The 23,712-nt window shown below is 49.4% G+C and overlaps 1 protein-coding gene across 8 annotated transcripts; it reads left to right on the top strand.

Moving 5' to 3' along the window:
- The first annotated feature begins 228 nt into the window (after window positions 1-228).
- Window positions 229-20,907, top strand: MGAT1 (alpha-1,3-mannosyl-glycoprotein 2-beta-N-acetylglucosaminyltransferase). Of its 8 annotated transcripts, XM_077138240.1 has the most exons (4): window positions 229-376; window positions 1,258-1,691; window positions 17,704-17,812; window positions 18,303-20,907. In XM_077138240.1, exon 4 carries the CDS (start codon window positions 18,423-18,425, stop codon window positions 19,764-19,766), a length of 1,344 nt encoding a protein of 447 aa, XP_076994355.1. In that variant the 5' UTR covers window positions 229-376; window positions 1,258-1,691; window positions 17,704-17,812; window positions 18,303-18,422; the 3' UTR covers window positions 19,767-20,907. The 8 variants fall into 8 exon arrangements, with proteins under 8 accessions (XP_076994355.1, XP_076994354.1, XP_076994356.1 ...); XM_077138239.1 differs by lacking the exon at window positions 17,704-17,812; XM_077138241.1 differs by lacking the exons at window positions 229-376; window positions 17,704-17,812 and adding an exon at window positions 523-561.
- Window positions 20,908-23,712: the final 2,805 nt, after the last annotated feature.

Raw genomic sequence — 23,712 nt, 5'->3', positions numbered from 1 at the left:
GCCCGGCAGCCGATCCGCGCCCCCTGCTCGGTTCTCATCCCCACCTCATCTTCAGTCCGGTGCGCAGTGACTGTGGGACAACCCCAAGCCCCGCAGACACTCCGCCCGCGGCCTCGCGGCGGAGATGGGCGGAGGGGGCGGGGCAGAGCACGCGGGATGCGGGCCGGCGGCCGTCGCCGTGAGCCCACTTCCGGGGGCCGGGCGGAAGTGGCTGCGGTGGATGGTGGGAGGGGGAAGGGAGCGAGAGGGGAGGGCCAGGCCGCCGGGGGTCGAGGGGGTGGGGCCTGGCCGGCGGCGGGGACAGGGCCTGGGGCCTGGACGACCACCCGGCGGGCTGGCTGCGACTCTCAACCGAGACGCGACGGGCGGGATGCAGGTAACGACCCGGCGCGGATCGGGCAAGGGTCATCCGCGCTCTGGAGGCGTGGGAGTTGGGGTCCTGGGAGGGTGGTCGTGGCACCCCCGTGTCCCGTGAGCCCCGGGTTCTGGAGAGGGTGGGAGGAGCTACATTTCTGGGGGGGGGTCATGTGGACGCCACGCCTCTACAGGAAGAGGGCGAAGGTGTGTGTGTCTGCGTGTTTGGGAATAAACTTAGAGGGGCGGGGGCGGCACGGGTGGGCTCCAGAACCGAGGACCGGAGCCCCGTGCGGCCACTGCGGGCGGGGGCGGGCCTCGCGGTGCAGGAGCGCGCTCGGGAGCGGCCCCGCGGCGGAGCGTGAGATCCGGGGTGACAGCCCCGGCGCCGAGTGGAAGCAGAGGGGAGGTGAAGGCTGGAGAAAATGAAGCGAGGCATCCATGTGGAATGTGTAACGTCTCGGTTCGAAATGGGTTTAGTCCAGTCGGGGAGAGCTGGACCATTAGACACGACAGCCTCAGAAGCTTGGGAGACCCAGCGCGATTAGTGTGTGGAGCTTTAGCAAGGAGGAGGACGACCTTCTTTCATAAATTTATTAGAAGACAGTCCCCGCACTCCATCAATGCTTTTGGCTACTTTTCTATAGTTAGAATACCTAAGATCCTTATCTTATCCTCAGCCATGTATGTAAATGTGTGTATATATATATTTATATATATATATGGAGAGATAAAGTGACAGTTTTGAGGTGTAGCATGTGAAAGAAGCAGGCACTTTGTATAACTTTGTGGAGTGTTTAATGAAGGGTTTTCGGTGACAGCAATGTAAGGGAATTAATTTAGGTAGGTAGGGAAAACTAGAAAATCTTCGAGTCTGCAGTATAATGTTTCAATATTCCACAGGTTAACACAGAAACCAGTCTCCTGGGCCATGCCGGTTCTTAGGCATGTTTCTTCTGGTGAGCTGCAGCAGAAGACAGAGGGCCAGTCTTCAGAGTGGATGATGTCCCCGCCCTGAGCGAGAGATGGGATAGTACCTGGGATCTGTGTGTCCCACCAGACCCTGGGTGATATACCAGCTGAATGAGGAGATGTAACAGACCCCAGGAGGGGCACTGAAGCCTGCAGTTGGGGGGGGGAAGGGGACTGGAACACACCCCTTCCCCCCCAGGCTCCTCCCCTTCAAGGTCCACAAAGCCATGGACTTTGGACCAGGGTAAGAGGAGAGAAACTGCACTTTATTTTGTGGATCTGATTTGGGAGTCTCGGCTTTGGAAATGGAGTGGTCGAGGGGGTTTGATGATCTCCGGGGGAACAGCTGAGAGAAGAGAAGAGAGGTAAGGTTCCTATCTCGTTTCCACTTGGTGTCTTGAAGCTCCTGTGCAGACAGTGTTGAGTGAGGCATAGCTTGTGGGCACTGTCATTCAGGACATCAGGGAACCTCCTGTGCCCTTGCAGAGGAAGCTCCACTTCTGCTTCACTCTCGAGTACAGATCTGTTCCCAGCCTCTCCTTACCCAGGCAGGAGAGGTACCCTGTGAGGGGTTGTGAGCAATAGCAATTACTTTGGTTTACAGTGAGGTTAGGGCAAGGAGAACATGAAAAGAATTGACGGTTCTGAAGGGAGGTTGGATTAGATTACTTTTAAGGGCCTTTTCAACTGAGATAATAGGATTCCAAGCAGTTTGACTAAGGCTCTGGAGTGGATTAGCCAGGCATAGGCTGGCTGCTCCATTTGGGGCCCTAACTGAATAGGACTGCTTGGGGTGGCGGGAGATGGTCCAGATAACCTAAAATGTCTTTCTTCTGTCAGGGAGTTTAGCCAGGAAACCCATGGAAAGAGCAGAGGGCTAGAACACAGCTTAGGGAGTCAGTAGGATTTGTGTTCTTTAACTTTGTTACCCAATGTGCAACCCAAGATGTGTCAGTTAACTTCTGCTGCGGTCTCTTCATCTGCAATACAGGGATAGCTAACTTTCCCAGTTCTCTCACAGGTTGTTGCAAGGAGCACATGAAAACAAATGATGGATTTCATGAAGTACCCAGAGCCATGTACCTATAAAATAGTAATGCTGACATTACTTTATATGCTTAATTGTTGCATAGCGAAAAGCTTTGAATTAAGAGTTCTGTTCTTTTATTGAGCAAGTGTGCTAGCAGAAGCCTTAGAAGATGTGTTTAGCTAAAGGACTGCTGTGAATTTGGCTTATCCCGTTGCTGTTTAAACAATACCTGGGATTGTCAAGTTGTAGAAACAGGCTGGTGGGTCCCAAGGAGAAGTTAAATTGAAGTGCTTCTGTCGGATACTGCGTTGGCGTGCATCCTGCTTTGTCGCCCTCCAGTCAGTTGTCACTGTGCCTCTCTGGGCTAGTAGATTAAAAAGGGTGGAGAGAAGTTTAAGCCTTTAGGGCCAAGTGTCTGGTTAGGAAGTAGAGCTTCATTTCTTGGAGTGAGCTCTGGGCCTTTCCTTCCTGGGTATATTCTAGTCTTCTCCCTTGCCTTTTTGAGATGACAGGGTTTTTTTTCTTCCAAATTTGACATCTCTTAACCTTTTATATTTTCATTTAAAGCAGACTTGTTTGTAGTTATCCTCTATCTGCTGCCCACTCCATCTCTGAGCTCACTTACCTATGCAGAATGCCGGCTTTACTCAGTGACAGCAAACAGTGAAAACTGTTAGAGTCTGGAGAGACCATGTGGTAAGGTGGCCTGGGTGAGTGCAGGAGTCTTACCTCCTAGTGTCTCTCTGCCACTCACAGTCTTTGACCAGGGCCTTGTGTTTATTAGGGCTGGCGACAATGACTGAGGGTCACCCACTTCTTTGGTGTTGTTTGGGCAACCCCTTGAGGCCAGGCTGCTACTTGAGAAGGTCAGTTCATGATGACAATCTTTGCTTAGGTAGAGGGATGTGTGGTCCCAGGATGCCTCCTCAGCCATCTCTGGGACCCCACATCCTCCCGTGGAGGCCGTACTATCCTGCAAGTGTCTGTGAGTGCTTCAGAGCACTCGAAGTACCAAGGAGTTGTGTTGTATTTGTATAGTGCTTGCATTGTGTAAAGTGTCCAGTCTGTTGCGCTGGTTTCCCCTCACCACATTATTGTGAGGAAGACAGAGCAGGGATTATTTTCCCAGTGTGATAGGTGAGGGTAAGTACAGAAGCTCGGCCTGGGGAGGACTTGCCTATGAGTGTGGAGTGGCAAGCCCTTTGATCGCCTCCCCAGCGCTCTGCTGCTTCTCTAGCGTGCACTCTGACAAGGGGCATCTGGATTCTGCTGCAAACCTCCAGGGACAGGAAGGAACTCATTGCCTCTCTGGTAAGATATTTTTTCCTTATATTGAGCCAGAATTCCTCTCTCCTGCAACGTCCACCAGAAGCACTAGTTCTGTCCTCTGCCTGACCCTTCCACACGGCTCTCAAGGCAGCCCTTCTCAGCGGGGCTCCAGGGTGCTGGGGCTCTTCCCTCCAGACCCTGCTCAGGCACGGGTGTCTGGCTCTTAGCCAGGACCTGTGAGAGACTTACCCACAAGATGTGGGTGGATTTTAATTGGATTTATGAACCCTTTTCTTTGTTTTAAAAAGAAGTATTGGTGGTTAACCCCCCCCAATCTGGCACTCATTTCTCTGGCTTTTTGCCTTTCAGAGCAAATGTTTTCTCTTGCTTCCATCCAAGAATTCAGCCTCTCCCCTTTCTTGAACCAGGCCCTTTCTTCTTGGGACAGTCCCTTACAGTCAGGAAATTTTTACTCTTAGATCTTCATATTAGCCTTGGAATTTAGAGCCCTAAATTTAGAGTCCTAAACAAAGGACTGTAGAGAAGGGATGTGAGTGATGGTATACAAATACTCTCTGTTTTAGTTTCCCTGCTGCTAAAACAAATGCCATACAATGTATTGGCTTAACAATGGGAATTTATTGGCTCATAGTTTCTCAGGCTAGGAGACTGGTTTCTTACCAGGGTTTGTATCTTCTGGCTGGTGGATAGTCCTGGGGTTCCTTTTCCATCACATAGCAATACATGTAGCAGCATCTTCTCCTTTCACTTCCAAATTCCATGGCCTCCTGGCTTCTGGCAACTCCTTGTTGCTTTTTTTCTCTGTGGCCTTCTCTATGAGGACTCCAGTAATAGGTTTAAGACCCAACCTGATTCCATTGGGCCACCTTAAATGAAGCGGCCTCATCAAAAGGTCCTATTTACAGTGGGTTCATACCCACAGGAATGGATTAAGTTTAAGAACATGCTTTTCTAGGGTACATAGCTCCGAACCACCACAAATTTTCTTCCTGTTCTCCATTAAACTGCTTTAGATGGGGAGGGATCATTACTGGAGGTGGAATCTGACACCTCCTCCTGGGGTGGCTGTTCACCCACCTTTGACACCCATGATGTCTTTTCTCCTGGAGAGTTATTTTAGTTCCTGAGATCTTAGACCTACCAACCAGTATTCATATATACATATATATTCTTTTTTAACATTTTAGGAAACTTTATTGTTTTCCCTCTTTCCTTGACATGCAGTGTGAGTGTGCAAGGCTCCCACACTCCCCAGCTTCCTTTATAAAGCATCCATAGAGAGAGGGCAGGGGTGCCGAGAGACACTGGCTGTTGGCTGGCACATGAGCATGGGCTCAGGCCCCCTGTCACAGCTCACACAATCAGCTAAGCCAGAGAACTTTGATGGAAACACACACACACACACACACACACACACACACACACACACACAGCCCAGCCTTACTGATATGTTAACATAGGTGCTTCTCTACTCCTCTCCTTCACAGCCTGGCTCTGGAGCTACTTTTACAAAGATTTCCCTGCTTTTGATTGTGTGCTCATCATGCTGGACACATAGCACCATCCCAGGGAGCAGTTGCACTCAGGGGTCCATGAGGAGAGGAGTGAGCACCAGCTTTGGAGTCAGAAACACGGATTTAAAACCTGGTCCAGCCCCTCACTAGGTCTTGTGATTTTTTTTTTTAACTTTTTTTATTGTGAAATATAACATGTATATAAGAAAGCAATAAATTTCAAAGTACATTTTAACAAGTAGTTATAGAACAGATTTCAGAATTTGGTATGGATTACAGTTCTACAATTTCAGGTTTTTCCTTCTAGCTGCTCCAAGACACTGGAAATTTAAAGAAGTATCAATATAATGATTCATTTGTTGTACTCATTTGTTAAATCCTATCTTCTCTTTTATAACTCCGCCTCCTTTGATCTTTCTCCCAGTCTTTAGCGGTATTTGGGCTCTGCCCTATCTAACTTTTTTCATTTGGAAAGGGGTGTCCACAATATGGGATAGGGGGATGGAGCTAGTTGATGTTCTTGGAGAGGCTGTCCTCTCTGGGATCTTGTGATGTGTAGTGAGTTGTCACATACCCTGAGTCTCAAACTCCTCATCTGTAGAATGGGGATGATGATGCACACTCTGCAGAGCTGCTAGGGGGGCTAAAGGGGAGGCTGAGGACGGGCTTGGCATGTGGAGGACCTCTGTGCCTGGTGGGCCCTTGGCAATTGTCTTTTAGCTCCTCCCTTCTACAGTAAAGTGTGTGCTGATCAAATGGTGGGGCTGGCCCCTAGCTCAGTTTTTCTTAGCAGGTCACCTGCACTGAGCAGGCGGTAGTTTCTCAGCTCTCCACCCTCCCTTCTGTGGGTCAGATGTTGAGAGCAGCAGGTGATGGGTGGTGCTGAGGCTTCTGCAGAGGGTCAAGTAATGTAGGGTCTTGGTAGGAGGGAGCCAGGTTGGTGGTGAGCGGGCCAAGTAGGAAGGATTAGCAGACACCTGCAAGTCCTGAAATGTCCCACCCTCTGGCACCTGGACAGCACTGAGGGGCCAGCTGCAGAATCGAGGACTGGAGCCTCTGGCTTGGTGCCTGGGGAAACCCGTCCTCTGTCAGCACCCTCCTCCCCGCCCCTGAGCTGCTGCGCCCTTCCCCTCCCCTCTCAGAGTTTGCTCCTGTTTCAGCTCAAAGATATTTGATCTGTTGCTGAGGTTGCCCTCCCTTGAGCTGCCTGGGTCCTGAATCTGTCCTCCCCTCCTCCCACAAGCAGACCACCTTCCTCTTCAAATTCCTCATCCGCCTCCTCTCCGAATACCGAACTGATAGAGACCGCCAAGCTTCCCCAGCCCTCTCCTCATCATTTTGCAGAGCTACCAGAAAAGGCTGTGGTTGAGTCCTTCCCTCCCTGGGTTTAGTGCACACCCTGGGGGCAGGCCTGTCACCTCTCTCTGCTCTTTTACTCATGGCTAACAGCTCACATTCCTCACCCCACAGGAAAAAAATTATAAAAGAAAGAAAAGAAACAAGGCTGGCCCTCGCCTAGTTTTGGCAGCAGGTGCTTCCTCCCTGGCTTCCCTTTTGGCACCCTGGCTACTTTTCTCACATCCCTGAGCCATGCAGCCCGCTGTGGCCCTCGTCACCGCAGCCTCCCGCGCAAGGGCGCGCGGCTGGGGGTGATCGCGGGGGGCCTGGCGCTCGGATCTTTGGCCTTGGGTTGGGCGAGCGCCGTCTGCGGGCTGGTCACCCCGGATAGGTCCGATCTGGAGGGCAGCGACTCTAGGGGCGGCCACTGGAAGTGGGGATGCGCCCATCGGTAGCGGCCCCCCGCAGCCGCCCCCCGAAGTTGAGGGCCCGGAAAACTTGGACGGCTCAGACGGCGGGTGATGCGGGGAGGCGGGCCTAGGCAGCGCGGCGGGAGCGGACGCGCGGGTGCGGGGGGCCGGGGGTGCGGGGCGAGGAGGCGCGGCCGGGGCGCCTCCCGGCCCCGCCCCCACCCCCGCCCCTCCCGGGGGAAGGGCCACGTTGCCCGCCGGCCCCGCTGCGCCGCGGCGCAGGAAGGGCTGGCCAGGCGGAAGGCGCCGGCGGCCGCGTGAGCGCACGGGCTCGTCGCCTCGCGCCCCGCGAAGTTGGGGGCACTTGGTGAGTGGGGCCGGGGCGCGCCCGGCGCTGCGGGGAGCCGAGAGAAGGCCCGGCGCTGGGCGCGCAGCGCTGCCTCTCCCCGAGAAGGGCTCCCCGGGCAGCGCGTCTCCTCCCCGGGCTGGGGTGGGCCCCTGGCTCCTGCTGTGGGGTTCACGGGCCCCCGGCCCGCGGCCCCGGGCCGGTCGGAAGGCGGGTGTGAAATTCGGCCGCGGGGCGCCCGCCGTGCGAGGCCGGGAGGAGGCGGCGCGCGGGAGGGCCCTTCCTCACCAGCCCACCCGACCTCTTTCCACAAGTTGCCAGCGGTGCTTTACTTCAGGAAGAACGGAGTGCGCGCGGTCGTGAAATAGGCCAATTGGCGAGAAAACTTTTTTCTACCTGTTGCTGGCGCGTGTGTGGCGTGGGGACTCGTCCTGGAAACCCTGGGCGAACGTCCGCGGCGGGCCGGCCGCCAGCTCAGCTCGGAGCCCGAGGGTGGAGGGCGAGGCGCCGCCGACCTCCTCTCGCCGCGCGGTGCGTGCACAGCCCCGCGCCACCACGCCTTTCGCTCCTGTTGTGATAGCACTTTGAGACCACCCAGCCTTGGCCCCCAGATGCCTCCCAGAGGCCGCCTCCCGTCCCGCATCGCTGCTGCCGACACTAAAGTCTCATCTGGGCCCGCGTGCCTGGGTCTTTTTCCGACAGTTAGACACTTCGCAGTGTGTCTGACTTCAGCGGCCCGTGCAACAGGTTAAACTCATTTCCTGTTTGGGAAATTGGTACCGTCCTCCCTGTCATCAGAAGCCTCGGAGGTAACTGAGCTTACGGTCTCATTTTACAAAGGAGAGAACTGAGGCACAGTGGGTCAGGCGGCTTGCCCAAGGTTCCTTGCATTGCTAGTACTAGCTGCCTGAATCTCAGGCCTTCCTTCATTTTACTGCCCCTTAGCCTATTGTTTTTATAAGGTGAAAACCTGCATTCCCTTCCTAGGTCTTAACTCTCTAAACCCTAAGTGTATGCTTTCTGACCTCCTTTCACTGTTTCCATCCTTCTGAAATTATGGATTGTGGTGCTTGGCGCAGGAGTCTAATAGAGGTCTAATAATGATTAAGAAAGTAATTACTTTACTCTCTCTGATCCCTGATGTATTCTATACTTCCTAGGGTTTTTTTAGGCAATGTTTTTGTTATTGTATTTTCTTTCGCATGGGTGGGCACCGGGAATCGAACCCTGGTCTCCAGCATCGCAAGCGTGAGCTCTGCTTGCTGAGCCACCATGGCTGACCCTATTATTGTCTAACATACTAAGCAAGAGACAGATAGAAGGGAAAGATTGTCAACATTCCCATCCTCACATACATCATTTACAGTATGAGCTCTCCAGAAATTGTCTGGTACACACTTGCTATTTAAGAGTGGACTGCTGGAGAGTATCAGAAAGGGTCCTCATAGCTCCTAGGAAGTCCTTCAATTGAAGAACCTGAGATTCTTATAGGGGTGGGCAGGACCTGCCTAGAGCCACCTGGATTTTGGCTGAGCATTTTATACACTGGAAAGGCTCACTTCTCATCTCCCACCACATTGCAGGTGTCTGTACTTGGTGTGGTTGAGCTGTGCCGCTTTCCTAAATGAGTTGTGAAACTTGTAGCAAATGAAAGCCAGTTTTGAGTCTGTGCCTTGCAGGCAAATAAATAATAGCAAATCGTTCAGAGATTTAGAGCAGCATTAAGCCCAGTCGTTTTATGTTAGAAAAGGAAGGTGTGACAGATTGTATTTTCCCTAAATGGCCACACCCATACATGTCCCATCCCACATGATCTTAACAACTTTATTGTCCTCTTCTCACGAAGTTCTAGGGTTTATGTTCTTTCCCTTTCTTTGCATGTGGACAGGGACCTGTGATTCCTCTTTCCACTGAGGAAAGCAGAAGTGATCTGAGGCTGGGTCATTAAAAAGATACAGCTTCACTTGGCTTGCTCTCTTTCTGGGGGCACTCACTTTTGGAATCCAGCCATCATGTTAAGAGGAAGCCCAAGCTATGTGGAGAGGCCACATATAGGTGTTCCGGCCAGCAGCCCTAGCTCATGTCTCGGCAAACAGCCAACATCAACCTGGAGACATGTAAGAGAATGAGCCTTTAGTGCTTTTGAGTCTTGCAGCTGAGGGTCCAGATATCTCGAGTTCTCTGCCGCACTGTACAAATTGCTGATCCATAGAAACCGTGAGAGGTAATAAATGGTTGCTGTTGCCTTAAGCCGCTAAGTTTTTAGATAATTTATTATTCAGCAACGAATAACTATTAAGGCAGGACTCTCAGATTTTAGACTTGGAATCTGATCGCAGAGGGTGGGGAGGGGCATTTACCCTGTTTGTCACAGCTATGTGGATTTTGTTTCAGTTATTTCTGTGTAATGAACCACCCCAACACACAGTGACTTGAAAGAACATGGTCATTTTGTTACTGTCTCGTCTAGGCGGTTTTTACTCATGGCCTTTCACACGGTTGCAGTCAGATGGTGAGGGCCTAGCATCATCTAGAAAGTTTCCTCCCATGCCTGGTGGTTGACGCTGGCTGTCAGCTGGGACCTTTGCTGGCATGGTCAGCTGGAATAGCCAGAGGTGTCCTGTCCATGTGGCCTGGGCTTCCTTTTACTTCGTGACCAGGTTTCAAGAGCACCTGGCTCTATTGCCTTTTTTTTTTTTTTTAACTTTTTTATTATATAGTATAACATATATACAAAGCAAAGAAATAAAAAAGCAATGCTTTTCAAAGCACTCTTCAACAAGTGGTTACAGGATAGATCCCAGAGTTTGTCATGGGTTACCATACGATCCTCTCATATTTTTCCTTCTAGCTGCTCCAGAATATAGGAGGCTAGAGGGCTTAAAAAATTTCTATCATCACAATCAACTTTTTTTCCTTTTTTTGTGAAAAAGAACATATATGCAAAAAACTATAAATTTCAAAGCACAGTTAGTTGTAGAACATATTTCGGAGTTTGACGTGGGTTACAATTTCACAATTTTAGATTTTAACTTCTGGCTGCTCTAAAATACTGGAGACCAAAAGAGATATCAATTTAATAATTCAGCATTCATACTCATTTGTTAAGTCCTATCTTATATGTATAATTCCACCATCACCCTTGATCTCTCCAGACCTCTCTTTGGGGCTGTTTGGATATGGCAATTCTAAATTTTTTATATGAGAAGGGTCTGTCACTAATACGGGGTAGGGAGATGGAACTATCAGATGTTCTGGAGAGGCTGGGCTAGGTTTCAGGACTTATTTGGACCAGGGACCCATCTGGAGGTTGTAGATTTCTGGAAAGTTATTCTAGTGCCTGGAACCCTTGTGGAATCTTATATATTGCCCCAGGTGTTCTTTAGGATTGGCTGGAATGGCCCTGGTTGAAGGTTGGCAGGTTATGACAGGTAGCAGAGTCTACCTGAAGCCTGCGTAACAGCAACCTCGAGAGTAGCCTCTCGACTCTGTTTGAGCTCCCTCTGCCACTGATGCTTTATTAATTACAGTTCTTTTCCCCCTTTTGGTCAGGATGGAATTGTTGATCCTGGATTTATCCCTGGAAGTCGTCTCCCATGTCGCCAGGGAGACTTTCACCCCTGGATGTCATGTTCCCCGTAGAGGGGAGGACGGTGTTTCACTTGCAGAGTTGGGCTTAGAGAGACTGAGGCCTCTACTGCCTTTTGTGATCAAGCCTCAGAAGTCACGTGTATCACTTCTGCCGTAGTCCTGTGTCTGCCCAGAATCAAAGGAAGGCGACTTAGGGGAGTGTCCCTCTTGAGGGAGGGATGTCATTGTCACTTTGTAAGAAGAGCATGTGGCATGATATGGGGGGGTCATCTTTGGAAAATGTAATCTGCCACTTCATGCTGCTGGTTCAGTCTTGTTTCTCCTTGATTTAGTTAATCAAGCATTTCTCCATCTAGCCATTTGACTTGTGAAGTCATAAAGCCTTTTTTCCTAAGGAGTAAGGTGAGAGAGCCAGGTAGGACCGTGGATTCTGTTATCGTGGAGAGGAAAGACAGGGTGTGGAGAAAGCACTGTGGGAGTACAGTCGTGGGGGAGCCTGATTCTACCTGGGATGTTATGGAAGGCATTTGTTGCCTTAAAGGTTGTGTGAGTGGCTTGCAGGTGGGGCTCTGGGTAACATTTTTAAGGGTGAGGGACCAGCTAGAGCAAAGATGCAGCAGTATATATGGTTACTTATTGGGGGAATAAGTAGTCTGCTGAGGCCAAAGTATAGGGCCCTTGGGGTTAGTGGTTGGAAGTGAGGTTGAGAAAAGGATGTTTGGGTCAAGTTTGTTGTAAAGGTCTTTGCAGGTGATGATAATGAATTTTAAGTTTCTTCTATGGGCAGTGACTGTGCTAATCGTTTTTAAAGTAGGTTGATGTTGTGAACAGGCGTGTGCTTTAGGAAAAGTACCTGTTGCTATTGGGAAGATTGCTTAGAGGGAAGCAAGACCAGTTGGGAAGGTACAGCAAGAACTCAGGCCTAAAACAGTACTTCATAATAAGGAGAGAGAGTCCAGGTTAAAGGGTTTGAGGGCTTGAAATGGGATGATGGCAACGAATGAGTAATTTCATCTTTTTCGTTTCTTGATTCTTGGGGGCTGGGTATATTTAAATACTTGGAATTTTTTTGATTTATAAAGGATGATTTGGTGTAGTGTACCCGAATCAAACATGTTAATTTTTCTGTAGCCAAATGTATGAATAGTCCTACCAAGTGGGATAAATAAGGCCTATAAATAGCCTCACATTAGATCAGATTTCATCAAATGGGGTTAGATCAGGTTTTATTGCCAAATGAGTTTAGAAAATTTCTATTTTTCGTTGCTTTCTATATTTAGGAATTGCAGTTTGGGGATTGCAGCTATGTGTGGCAGCCACATGGCAGCCAGTTTTAGGTCGCAGGCAAAGCTCCTGAATGGCAGAGAGTCTTAACAGTGCCGTGGGACAGTGCTGTTGGTGCTGGCCCCATCCTGGAGTAGCTCGCGGCCTCAGGCCCTTGCCCGTGTTGACCAGGTGACTGTACTGGCACAGGTGGTATGAAGGGGAGCTGGGCCGCACCTAGTCCAGGGGCATCAGGGAACATGTCCTGGCAGAAACGTAAGTCAGAGCAGGTCAGGTACAGAGGGCAGGGAGGAGCAGACCAGGCATGTGCAAAGGCCCTGAGGGTGGCCTCGGGGTTTTGAGGACTGGGCCAGAAGAAAGTCGAGTCGAGCAGAGTAAAGAGAGCCACTTACAGAGGGGGTAGAAACGAGTGGCTGGCTGACGTGTACATTGTCCTGTGCAGACACTGTTCTCAACACCTGAGGTGCATTATCTCATCCTCTCCTCACAACACCCAGTGAGGCATTCCATCATGATTTCCATTTTAGAGGTGAGAAAATAGAATCTTAGGGATTTGAAAAAATACAGGGTGATGCCAGGTGTTGACCTCAGGTTGTCTGGCTTGCCTTGTTACTTCCCTTTCTCCCTGAAGGGCTGAGCGGGGCAGAACAGTGATTTCTGGACGTGTGGGTGGTTTCTGCTGGTCCAGTCTGTCCTCAGTGATCCCTTTTGGGCGCTGGAGAAAGTGTGCGTGCTTGTGCATATGCACACATTGCTACCACACTGTCAGTGCAGAGGGTCCTGTCCTGGGAAATGCGTTATTAATCAGTCGGAACACTGCTGTGCGTCAGGACTCGGGATAGTCTGTGTGGAGAAGTGCGGGTGGGGCCTGGGAACAAGGGTGTTGTGTTTTCAAGAGGAAGGAGTTCTGTTTTATAACTTACTGGAAAGGACCCTGGAGTGGAGAGTAAGAACTTGAGAGCTAATGTAGGGACCCAAGCTGGACCAGAGTAGTTTTTCCTGTGTGTGATCCAACCCCTTTATATGTTCGCAGACTTGGGAAGTATCCAGTCCACTAAGAGGTGAGTGAAGATGATTGACCTGAGTGGCTTAGAAGGATGGGAGAGAGAGGTCTTTTCGGCCTAGGTCAGTGAGTGTGAGCCACACAGTTCCAGCGTCTAGAGGAGAGACTTTCACAAAAGCAGTCTGGAGGGTGGAAGAGGATGTGTCTCTTTGGGCTTTGCCGCCAGTCTGGAGAGCCTGCTGTAAGCCAGCGCCGGGCCCACTCGTCAGCTCCCAGCTAGTGGGGTGCAGTCTCTTCTCTTTACCCCCACTCCTTTAAGAAGAAACGTTTCCCAGCCTAGTCAGGCCTGAGGCAGAAAGCTGGGAGATAGGGATTCCTGGCCATGAGGTTGGGGAAGTTCCGACACTGACCACATCCTGAGGGGGTATGAAGAAACAGGAAGCCTCCGTGCCTCTCTTCTTCCAGGAAACCCTAATGGGTATATGAGTCTTGATAAAGTGGAAATTTAATGACATAGACAAATAGAAACATACTGAGGTTTCAGAGAGGACTGGTATTCGGGCTTCCTGGAGGAAGACAGGTGATGACCGAAACTGGCCGGGCCCAAGCGAGTGAACTCCCCAGGAGCCCACAGCACTTAAGAGATCCTTTAGGATCAGCCTTTTTGAAACCTGATCTCCTGCCTTGAGAGCTCAGCACTGCAGAGACTAGATCTGGTACCCGACGTTTTGACTGGAATTGAAGAGCTGGACTGAGGTAAAGGGGTCCTGGAAGAGCAGCTGGCACAAGAGGATGGCATCCCTGAACCTTTGGGCTGTGAAGGGAGGCAGGATGGCCAGGGACCGTAGCGTGGTCAGGAATGGCTGCCGCCTGGAGTCGGAGGGTTTTTCAGATCCCTTCAAGTAATGGGATCCAGGACCGTGCCTTTTTGTCGGATGTGTGACCCCAGATTCTTCCAGAAGCCTGGAAGAGAGCAGGGACTGGACGTGTGTGGGGTGAGTGAGGCGTCGGGGCTCGTGGCTTGTCCCAGGCTCCCTCATGACCAGGTGGGACTGTACTGATGGATGAGGCTGCTGAGCTGTGGCCATGTCCTCGTGTTTGAGTTTTTAAAAACCTCTTTACTTGGAAATAATTTTTAAAACTTACCGAAAAATAACAAGAATTAAAATGGTAAAAATGGTATAAAGACATTTATATTCTCTTTACTCAGATTCACCTTTTGCTAATATTTTGCTCCATATACACATATGATTTTTTTTCCTGAACTATGTGAGAATAAGTTTAGCTATCAGGGCTCTCTACCCAAAATTTCTTCAATGTGTATTACCCCAAAATTGAGGCACTCTTACATAACTATAGTATGGTTATCGGTCAGTCAACCCTGTGTATATTTCAATTTTGTCATTTGGTCCAATTTGAAAGACATCATTTTGAGGTAGAATTAACATACAATAAATAGTTTTGGCAAAACATGCACACAGATACACCTGTGACACTGTCGCCACAGTGAAGATACACTCATCTATCATCCCTCAAAGCTCCCTAATTCCCCTTTATAATACCTCCCTCTGCCCCGCCCTGTCCCTCCATCCCCAGGCAACCACTGATAATGCTTTCTGTCACCATGGATTGTAGAGTTTTATATAAATGGAACCATACTGTATGCATTCTTTTTTGGTCTGGCTTCTTTCCATCTGCATAATCATGTGGAGATTCATCCATGTGCTGTGTGTAGCAGGTATATTCCTTGTTTATTGCTAATAAGTATACTGTGAATAAACTACAATTTGCTTATCTGTTCACCTTTGGAGTGTTTCCAGTTTTTGACGATTATGAATAAATTTGCTATAATGTTTGTGTGTGGGCATGTTTTCATCTTTCCTGGGTATTCACCTGGGAGTGGACTTGCTGGATCAAATGGTAACTCTGTTTAGCATTTTGTCGAACTTCCAGATTGCTGTAAAAGGACATTAGATCCATAACTCATACCTGTATAATAATTGTTAACTCAAAATGAATCATAGACCTAATGTAAAACCTAAAACTATAAAACTTATAGAGGAAAATAGGAAAAACATCTTTGTGACCTAGGGTTAGGCAAAGATTTCTTAGATACAATGCAAAAAGCATGATACATAAAAGAAAAACAAAACCTGATAATTGAGCATCGTGCAAATTAAGAATTTCTCACCAATAGACACTCTTGAGAGAACAGAAGGATACGTTCTTGAATTTTTGCCAGTCAGTTGGGTGAGAAATGGTGTCTCAGTATAGTTTTAATTTGCATTTCTCTTATGGTTGAAGTTGAACATCTTTTCATATGCTTAAAGGCCATTTTTATGTCTTTTCTGGGTTGCCATTGTCCTTTTGCCCATTTTTCTACAGGATTTTTGGCCTTTCCTCCCCTTGGTTTTTTAGAGGTTCTTTGTCTGTTAGGCTATTAGGGCTTTATGATATATGTTGTAAATATTTTCTCTCAGTTTGTAATTAGTCTTTTGACTTGGCTTTTAATTTTGTTAGCTTTGCAAAAGTGTTTTGTTTTTAAGTAGTGAAATTTATCAATCTTTTCTTTTATTGCATCTGGCTTTTGAGTAATAGCTGGAAAACCTTTCCCTACATGGGTAAGTAGAGGGATTTACCCATGTGTTCTTCTAGCGCTTACATAATTTTATTTATGTATTTGGAGCTGTGATTTGTTTGAAATTCATGAGTTTGGGTCTAATTTTATCTTTTTCCAAATGGCTACATGGTTGTTATAACGTTATTAAAAAAACATCTTTGCCCCATTGGTCTTAAATACCACCTTTGTCAACACGTGGTATTTCCGTGGGTGGGTAGTTGGGTCTGCTTTTAATTCTGTTCCTTTGGTTGGTCTATTTATTTACCAGTACCACTAAGTTTTAGTTTAGAAAGACTTTGTAGTGTGCAGTATTGTAATAAATGATAAGACCCCCTTTATAGCTCATTTTCATTTTCTTAGATATTCTTGTGTATATTGTTTTTCATATGAACTTAGCATCAACTTTCTAGCTTCATAAAAAAGTGTTTTTATTGAGCTTGCACCTGGGCACTTTGAGGTTGAGTGAGCTGACCATGAACGAAGGATGCTCAAGCCTTCATGTGTGTCTTTCAGGAATTCTAGTTTTCTTCATACAGGTTTTGAATGTCTCTTAAGTTTACTCCTAAGCTTTTTATCATTTTTATGGCTGTTGTAAATGGGGTTTTCTCATCTATTATTTTTTCTAATGGGCTATTATTTGTAGTTATGAAGGCTGTTGATTTTTTTCATGTTAGGTTTTATGTCCTGTTAACCTTCCTCAATTCTTTGATTGATCGCATTGGTTTTATCATTGATTCTTTTTTTTTTTTTTGAATTAAGCAGAAATTTTATTTTGGAACTTTTCCAAGATTATTATGAATACAGATAAAGTATCCTTTTTTTTGCATGGACAGGCACCTAAACTATCCCTTTTTTTAAAAAAAGGGCCCCAATCAGACCGAAAGGCACAAGGTCAAAATAAAACACTGACATTAAGAGTTCTTTGAGGTTGTAATATTTTCACATTACTTTGTTTTCAACCATTTGAATGTAGGTTACATTTTAAGCATTTATTAAAGACTTGAAATAGCAGTATTTATTGAAGCACAATCATAAAATAGTGGCGCATAAGAAGACAAAGATCAAATCTGCTTCATACACAGGCTATGAGGCAACCTCATACATAATGCAACACTACTCTTTCCCCCCAAAAAGTTTGCTGAAACAGCTCCATGTTTAGTGTTTAAAATAAAGCGGTCTTCTCATTTAGAAAAGTCAAGACATCATTGAATTACTAAAACCTACTCTTGCCCTCACATTTCTAGTTGCATATCTTCTTGTAGAAACTAAATTTATGAAATAACAAATTTTATTATGGTATAAAAATCTTAGGAACAACAAATTACAAATATTCAATTTTTAAAAGCAAAGACAATTTCCTTCCTAAAATGCGAACATATGGTATTCCAGGTATAGAAACACTGGTAATTTACTTATGAAAGAGAGATATTTTGGTATATTTGTTGGTAGGATTTTTGTTTAAGTATAAAACACTACCAAAAGAACCAGATCATTATTATTTAAAAATCCACTCTTTCACCCAATTTCCTTATTTGAGCAGAAACGTATCGATTTCTGTAGAATTTTGGCTGTTGGACCAGGCCACCAGAAGAGTTTTCTTGAAACTTGGAGACAGTCGTTAACTTTATGCTCCAAGGCACTTTAAGCTCAGTGCACTCTTGAGGGTACAGCACAGGACCTGGGCTCTCGGGAGGGGTTGTTCCTGGCGGCACCCCAGCCCGCAGGCCGCCCTCGCAGGCGCCCGAGAGGCCCTGGTCCTCTCCGCCAGGCGCCAAGCAGCGGAGCCTTCACGCTGGCCGTGGAGGACATGGCAGCGGTGGCTGCTGGGGCCTGTGCTGGGAGAGCCTGTCAGTGATTCGTTAGAGTTTGGGGTCATATTCTCACAGCATCAGCAAATAGAAATAGTTTGCTTCTTTCTCAAATCTTCTGCCTCTTTTTTTGTTTTCCTTAGTCCAACTGCATTGGAGCTTCCAGCAGAAGGATACATAGTGGTGGAGCTGGGGAGTATCTTGGCCTTGTTCCTGACATGAGTGGGAATTCCTCTAGTGCCTCCTCATTAAGTAAGATGCAGACTTGAGCACTGGGGCGTGACATTTGATTTTTAAACCATGAATGTCAGGGCAGTTTGATTTGGGGAATGGTAGAATGGGAGGCAGGTGTCTGACACCTTCCCCAAACTTCTCCCCCACCCCCACCCTTTACAAGCTCTGGTTGGTAAATGGGAAGCAAAAAAGTAAAATCTGTCAGGGAAAGGGGAGTTGGGGCTCCTTTGCTCCCTCTCCCTCCACCAACATCACTCTCTGCTCCTCAAAGGTGTTGCTTTTCTGAGGACTCATTAGCTCGTTTTGTAGTGGTGGAGCATGTTGTCCTCATTCTATTCTCACATGCAGATTGATCCTCCTGACTAGGGGAAGGGCAGCTCTTCTCTACCAGAGCTAATGGCCTCCCTCCTTTTTCGTTTTGGCCTGTTCCTGTCCTTTACATCCCTCCACCTCTGGGGCTGTACAAATACGTGCCTTTGTGGTAATGGCTGTCTCTCTCCTCCCTTAGGCTGTTTCCTGATCCTGGAGCCCAGAGCAAGCATTCCTGGGACTGTGGGCAAGTGAGCCAGGTGAGCCGAGAGCAGCCTAGCGCCCGACCCTTGCCCTCGCCCTCCCCTGTGGGGGCAGGATGCTGAAGAAGCAGTCTGCAGGGCTTGTGCTGTGGGGCGCTGTCCTCTTTGTAGCCTGGAACGCCCTGCTCCTCCTCTTCTTCTGGACACGCCCGGCGCCGGGCAGGCCACCCTCGGACAGTGCTCTTGATGACGACCCTGCCAGCCTCACCCATGAGGTGATCCGCCTGGCCCAGGACGCCGAGGTGGAGCTGGAGCGGCAGCGGGAGCTGCTGCAGCAAATCCGGGAGCACCATGCCGTGTGGAGCCAGCGGTGGAAGGTGCCCACTGCAGCCCCTCCCGCCCCACCGCGTGTGCCTGTGACTCCGCCACCAGCCGTGATCCCCATCCTGGTCATCGCTTGTGACCGCAGCACTGTTCGGCGCTGCCTGGACAAGCTGCTGCATTATCGGCCCTCAGCTGAGCGCTTCCCCATCATCGTCAGCCAGGACTGCGGGCACGAGGAGACCGCCCAGGTCATCGCCTCCTACGGCAGTGCCATCACACACATCCGGCAGCCGGACCTGAGCAGCATCGCCGTGCCGCCCGACCACCGCAAGTTCCAGGGCTACTACAAGATCGCCCGGCACTACCGCTGGGCCCTCGGCCAGGTCTTCCACAGGTTCAAGTTCCCAGCGGTGGTGGTGGTCGAGGACGATCTGGAGGTGGCGCCCGACTTCTTTGAGTACTTCCAGGCCACCTACCCGCTGCTGAGGGCCGACCCCTCACTCTGGTGCGTGTCTGCCTGGAATGACAACGGCAAGGAACAGATGGTGGACTCCAGCAAGCCCGAGCTTCTCTACCGCACAGACTTTTTCCCTGGCCTGGGCTGGCTGCTGCTGGCCGAGCTCTGGGCTGAGCTGGAGCCTAAGTGGCCCAAGGCCTTCTGGGACGACTGGATGCGTCGGCCCGAGCAACGGCAGGGCCGGGCCTGTGTGCGGCCTGAAATCTCAAGAACGATGACCTTCGGCCGCAAGGGTGTGAGCCACGGGCAGTTCTTTGACCAGCACCTCAAGTTCATCAAGCTGAACCAGCAGTTTGTACCCTTCACCCGGCTGGACCTGTCGTACCTGCGGCAGGAGGCCTACGACCAGGATTTCCTCGCCCGCGTCTACGGTGCTCCCCAGCTGCAGGTGGAGAAAGTGCGGACCAATGAGAGGAAGGAGCTGGGGGAGGTGCGGGTGCAGTACACGGGCAGGGACAGCTTCAAGGCCTTCGCCAAGGCCCTGGGCGTCATGGATGACCTCAAGTCGGGGGTCCCCAGGGCCGGCTACCGGGGCATTGTCAGCTTCCTGTTCCGTGGCCGCCGCGTTCACCTGGCGCCCCCGCAGACCTGGGATGGCTACGATCCTAGCTGGAATTAGCGTTGCCTGTCTGCCCCTCTGGGGTCCCTTCCAGCCGAGGCAGGACTGCGGTCTTGGGGCTGCACTGTCCTGTGTTTTCGTCTTGGGTCCGTTTTTCATTTTCTTTTTCTTTTTTAGAGCGGCATTCGAGTGCACATTTGATAGGCTAAAGGTTATTCTCCCGTTCTCAAGGGGGTCAGATAAGGGGAAACTTTCTGGGGTATGTTGGGGGTATTGGGCAAGAAACCAGCGTGTGGTTGGGGAAGATGTGGGCTTGTTGGGGCCTGAAGCCTCGCATCAGAGTTTTCTCCTGGAATATCTGCAGAGATGTTAGCACCTTGAGTTCTCTTGACCAGGCCTTTCCCTTGACCTGCTTTTCCAGCGAGGCATGAATCCTCCTCCTGTACCTGCCCCCCTTTTCCAGCTTCCCCCATTGTGCAGAAGGGATATATCGGAGGCCAAATTGCAAGTAACCAAAGGGGTTTCACCGTTGGGCCGGGGTGGAGCTGTGGAGTGGTTCGAGTTTACTGCCTCCGCCCTTGTCAGATTTCTTCCACTCAGGTTCTTTTCCCATCTCTCCTTATCCCTGTGACCTCACCTCTTTTTTCCCTGAAGCCCAGAAATTTGTGATTCTAAGATGAAAAGTTGAAGGGGAAAAGCCACATCTCTCCTCAGCTCATCTGCAGCTGTGGGGGAAGAGGTGATGGAAGGAGGGCCTCGGTTGTGGCTGGGCCACCCTCCCTCGTCTCAGAATCTAGTCCCTGTCCACCTCTTTCTCCAGTCCCTCATAAAAAATCCATCCCTTTTTGCTATAGGAGGGTTTGATGCCAGCTTGATGGAAGAAAGAATTAACTTCACATGTCCCTTTTCCTTCCCCTGAGGCTCCATGTACAGGCACCTTCCTGCAGCTGTGGCTTCCGGTGGCCCTGTCTTCCCCAGCGCGAAGTCAAATGGCCGAGACCAGCCCTGAGGCTCTGTGCCAGCCCCTAGGCCAGCCTTTCCCCCCTCCCCCCATACATTCCCATATCCTCACAGGTTCGGAAGCAGATGGCAGTTTGGAGAGGAATTTGTGTGTTTTTGTTTCTTGCTTGACCTCATGAAAGAAAGTTGAAATTATAGAATTATTTTCAAAAATAAAGTAAAGGCTGAATTGTCTGAAAAACGTTTGTGTGTGTCTGTCCTGGAAAAGGAGGGGATGGGAAATGACATGAAGGTGGGGAAGGAGAAAGAAGGGAGAATGAAGCCTGGAAACTTGAGGAAAGGACTGGCAGGGCAAGAGGAAGTGGGCAAATTGAAGGGAGGAAAGAGAATGGTGGGAAGATAAGAGTGGAAAGGGAGGAAATCTGGGGACAACTGAAGAGGCGACTGGGTGTGAAAGAAAGGCCAGGCTCGGGGGTGGAGAGGACTCCAAAGGCTACACCTCCCTACTGTTCATTTTCTCCAGGGTGGGTCAGCTGGTGAGCCCCCTTCCAGAGAGAACTCTGCATCTAAACTGGGTCGGTCCCTCATGGAACTTGTGCTCTGTGCCGGGCACTCTCTGTTGGCCCAGGCAGCATCTGTCGGGCCCTCTCCACTACCTGCTAATGAGCCCAGGACACACCTCTGATGCCCGGGTAGTCTGTGGCAATGGCATTGGAACTTGACCATGGCCGCAGTGGCAGTGCTCTTTACACTGCCATCCAGAACACACACACACAAATATTTCCTGAAATTTCATTTACCCATGTCATGTGTACATCCTTCTGATCACTTCTATTCTCTACGAATTCATTTTGTAACAAATGATGCTTTTGAGTGCATGGGTGGCTCAGTGGTAGAATGCTCGCCTTCCATGCGGGAGACTCAGGTTTGATTCCCAGACCATGCACCTCCTCCCACCGAAAAAGATGATGCTTGTACCCATAAACCTGATTTCATCAGTGGGTTTGAAGAACTTTAGGCTAGATGAGTTTATTGACAGAAACAACTCCAGAGCGTCACACAGGGGCGTGGCACACCTCGGGCTGGGGAGGTGGGGTGGGGTGGCTCCACGGCCACTGGGGGAGCAGCTCCTACCTCACTTCTGGAGTTTGGGGTTTCGGAATGGAGCATGTGATAAGGGGCCCAGCTTTTGGACATTTGTTTTAACCTGTTAGATTTTTATTGAGCTAGTTTTGCCTTCCTATATTGCTCTCAGTTGGGTTATTTAGCCTTATCTTCGGGGAAGGAGATGGTCAATAGTCATGATTTGCAGAAAGGAAAATGGAGGCTCAGAGAAGTGCCAGATTACATCTGATAGACTTGAGTCAGAAATGCTTTGGTTGCCAGTCTCCGCGTTTCTTAGCCTTTTGTTTTTTTAAACAATTGCTCACCAAGTGCCAAACATTGTTCAGAGAGCTCTGTGATTAATAGAAGTAACTAATTTAATCCTCAGTGCAGTGCAAGGAGGTAAGTGTTGTCACTGTTCCTGCTGGTGGCTCACAGAGGTTAATTTGCCCAAGTTCACACAGCTGGTTGGGGTGGAACCAGGATTTGAATCCAGCCTCCTTGATTCTTGAATCCTTACTGCTTCCCACTTCCTGATGCTGTGTCCATTTTAACCTTAACTCCCTTCCTCCAAGACCTCCCCCGCCCTTCTCTCCCAGCTTTGCTCATACCTCTGGTCTCTTCCTCAGGTGCCAGGTGTTGGATGGTGCTGGGCTGCGAGGCCAAGCAGCAACTGGTCTGCCCTCAGGGAGGCTGTGCAGGGTCATGGACTAGGCTGGAGCAGACATCCAGGAGAGATTGCAGAAGTGGGGGGTCCTGGTGGGGGTTAGGAGGTCAGAAAGACAGTGACCTAGTTTCTCAGGTTACTCCTGAAGCTAGGAACACTTTCAAGTGTATCCTGATGTCTAGTTTCTCTTTGTTTTGAGGCGTGTCTCCAAGAGGCCAAATTCAGCTGGCTGAGACATTGGCAGGTACAATTCATGTGCATGTGGCTGCCTGTAGGTAACAAGCAAATGGAAATAGCCAGTGCAAAAACACCCTATCATTAACTACCTCGAGTTCTGCTAACCTTGAGCTCAGAGATTTAAAGACAGTTCCAAAGACATCACCCGTTCATGGCAACTTCCGCGCAAGGTGGGTCCTAATTGAAGGCTGCTGCCCACTGGTGTGGCCCTCCCTCGTTGCAAGTGCCCCAGTGAAGCCAGGTTACTTCAGGTGGACGGTCTGTCAGGATGGTTTGTGTTAGACTCAGAAGCACTCCAGGAAGCCCTGTGGGGAGCCCAGTGTCGGGCACGGCAGCAGCTCTGGGGCCAGCTCACCACTCTCGAGTCTCAGCCACTTCTGCTGCTGCCTTTGCCCGTCCACCGGTGCCAGACGCCCCGTTCCTGCAGCATCTACCGTGCCTCTCTTGCTCTTGGTACCTCCGTGTCTGTGCCCTCAAGGCTTCAGGATGGCTGTCTGTGTCTTCCCTCTGGGAGTCACTTTTTGCCCTTCTTACCTGGGTCACTGGTGGGGTCTCACTTACAGGGTAACTCACCATGAATGAGAGCCCATCGGTTGTGTCGGATGGGGTCTGGCCAGGCCCTCCTGAGTCTTCAGCCCTTGCGGGCTGGGTCTGTGGGTCTAAGCGCAGGCCAGGAAGGCAGGGAGTGGAGGGCATTTAGTCTGAGATTTGATGCCTCTTAAAATGAAAGAATTTTATTTCAAAAGTAGCAAATGTTCATTTTGGAAAACCAGAAAACAGAAACATTCACACTCACCCTCATCTTTGCTTATACCTTGACTGTCATAATTAAGCGTTTATATATACCTTATATTGTTTTTTTCCTGAGAACAAGTTTTATTTAAATAAGAGTTTTAAAATGTTACATAACATTAAAACTGAAGGTGAGGAAAAAACCCAAAACCCAGTTTTACTCAACATGGCATTGGACAGCTGTTGGTGATAAAATGCAAGCTGTACAGCTAGCTGCATTACCAGTACCTCAGTTTGAAATTTGTT

This window comes from Tamandua tetradactyla, chromosome 20, assembly GCF_023851605.1.
Source record: "Tamandua tetradactyla isolate mTamTet1 chromosome 20, mTamTet1.pri, whole genome shotgun sequence".
Taxonomy (NCBI): Eukaryota; Metazoa; Chordata; class Mammalia; order Pilosa; family Myrmecophagidae; genus Tamandua; species Tamandua tetradactyla.
The sequence above is the reverse complement of the archived record's forward strand: the minus strand, read 5'-3'. Positions and strand labels throughout refer to the sequence as shown.